This window comes from Eupeodes corollae, chromosome 1, assembly GCF_945859685.1.
Source record: "Eupeodes corollae chromosome 1, idEupCoro1.1, whole genome shotgun sequence".
Lineage (NCBI taxonomy): Eukaryota > Metazoa > Arthropoda > Insecta > Diptera > Syrphidae > Eupeodes > Eupeodes corollae.
The window spans coordinates 274,409,615-274,411,766 of NC_079147.1; the positions used below are offsets into that span (position 1 = coordinate 274,409,615).

The 2,152-nt window shown below is 41.6% G+C and overlaps 1 protein-coding gene across 1 annotated transcript; it reads right to left on the minus strand.

Annotated features, from left to right (window-relative positions):
• Positions 1–894: 894 nt before the first annotated feature.
• LOC129940119 (trypsin delta-like) lies at positions 895–1,834 on the minus strand. Its single transcript, XM_056048369.1, has one exon. It carries the CDS (start codon positions 1,772–1,774, stop codon positions 950–952), a length of 825 nt encoding a protein of 274 aa, XP_055904344.1. The 5' UTR covers positions 1,775–1,834; the 3' UTR covers positions 895–949.
• Between the last annotated feature and the right edge of the window lie 318 nt (positions 1,835–2,152).

Below are 2,152 nucleotides of genomic sequence, written 5' to 3' on the forward strand. Positions count from 1 at the left end.
AACAACAACATTGGCCACTCCGTAATTCTTAGGTATTTAAAAACTATTCCAAAGCACACAGACTAAACCATCCCCCAACTGCAATTTGACAGAAATTTCCAGATTCCTATACCTCCCAGATCTTTAAGTCTGTCATTCCGCCTTCCGATAAAAGAAGTTTTGTCCTGGCTTAAAATAAACGTGACATCAACATCTAATATCCGTATCTTCTCAAACAGTCAGGCCGCTATTAAATCTCTGGACTCTGTCCATACAAACTCTATAACAGCCCCTTAACTGTCGATCATCCCTAATGGAGATGGCACAACAGTTTTTAAATTCACTTTTGCTGGCTACATACCGGGCCATAGAGACATTACAGGCTACTGTAAGGCAGATGAACTCGCCAGGAACGGAACAATACAGCTCATTCTACCACGTTTGGCAAATGCTGGCATAAAAATCGCTACTTATAAACTATTACTAATGCAGGGCGCTATGAAGAAGGCAAACACCAAGTGGAAGAATATCATTACGTGTCAGGTCACAAAAAACATTTGGCCAACACTAGATTTAAAGCGACCAAGGTGCTTGCTATCTCTAAGCAGATCGCATATAAGCTCGGCAATAGGTGCCATAACCGGACACTGTCTAATATTAAGGGTCGTAAGGGTCTCCAACTGGTTTCATTGATTCATGTGGCATCACAATGGGCTATTTAACTGGTCTAAGTGTGTCCTATTCCATCTTGGACAGCCACTCGAACAGTGTTTAGTCATTATAAGGGTATTCATAACCCCTTTAGTGCACGCTAGATATAAAAAAGAGAAAAGTACAACTTCAAAAGATATTGCTATACTAAATTTATGTTACAAAAAATAATTATATTATATTTCCCATAAAATTACAATACAATCTCAATATTAATTCACGTAGAGTATAATTACACCTTCAGTCCATGAACGTTTCCTTAAATTGCTGCCATCGCTTTCTTAATCCATTTGAGTTTCCTAGCCACACTTGTATAGACCCCAGGGAAACTAGCTCGCCCACACCCAACTCCCATCGAAACAATTCCATACTGAAGTCCGTCTTCCACCAACGGTCCACCGGAATCACCTTGACACGCGTCCCGCCCACCGTTAGTTGCACCCGCACAAACCATATTCGCAGTTATTGGAATATTCCTCTTTCTATACAAATTCCGACATCTATTAGAAGGTATAAATTGAACAGTCACTTCCCGCAGAATTGGCGACGTATTTTGGGCTGCTTCACGAGTCACACCCCAACCCGTCACCGAAGCGAATCCCGAAGGAGGCTGAAAAGTAGAAGCCAATTTGACAGGCATGACGAATTGGTTGATTTGCAAAGGCTTCCGTAATTGTATTATTGCGATGTCATTGTTGTTTGTTCGTTCGTTGTATGAGCCATCATAAAATATTTTTGCAACCCTCCTCACTTGGCCACCCCGTTGGCGGTATGACGAACCTGCACGAACCGACATCCGGCTTGGTCTGGAATCGATAACACAATGAGCTGCCGTCAATATAAGCAGATTGCTAATCACCGATCCGCCACATATCAACTCGCCGTCTTCGTGTAACCCCACTTGCCAAGGTGCTTCTTCGATGCTAATTGGCTGCCCGCCTATTATTCGGGTATCATTATTTTTACCTGCCTTACTCGTATCTTCGGGATGTTGTAAAATTATATTAACTGCTTTCACTCCAACCAACTCCCGCGCTGCCACCGCCGAAGAAATTACGAGAAAACCGATTACAAGATAAAACATCTGCGTGCCGTATACGCGTATATGATATGATGGGCACTTAAGACAAACTCGAAAGATATAAAAAGCTCTCAAGCTCTTTTATATCAAATCTTCACCATAAAACAGACATTACATTGCTAACCTACCTTTTGTGCGATATGCGAGATATGCGAATGGGCGCCCCAGGTTATAATAAAGAGCAGAGATATAAAATACAATTCCCAGATTCTCCCGTTTAGAACTTTCACCAATAATGCGAACTTGATTGCCAAATTCTATTCATACCGCCTCGCATACATCCACTGAAGAAGAATATTTCACCAATAAATTAGCATAAGAATGTTAAGCTCTCAACTTCGCAGAAGTAGCCTGAATATGTGCGAAAGCGAATGCGAATAC

Bases quoted from the DNA above. Each gene is read 5' to 3' on its own strand.
- LOC129940119 (XM_056048369.1), bottom strand. From the start codon at position 1,774: ATGTTTTATCTTGTAATCGGTTTTCTCGTAATTTCTTCGGCGGTGGCA.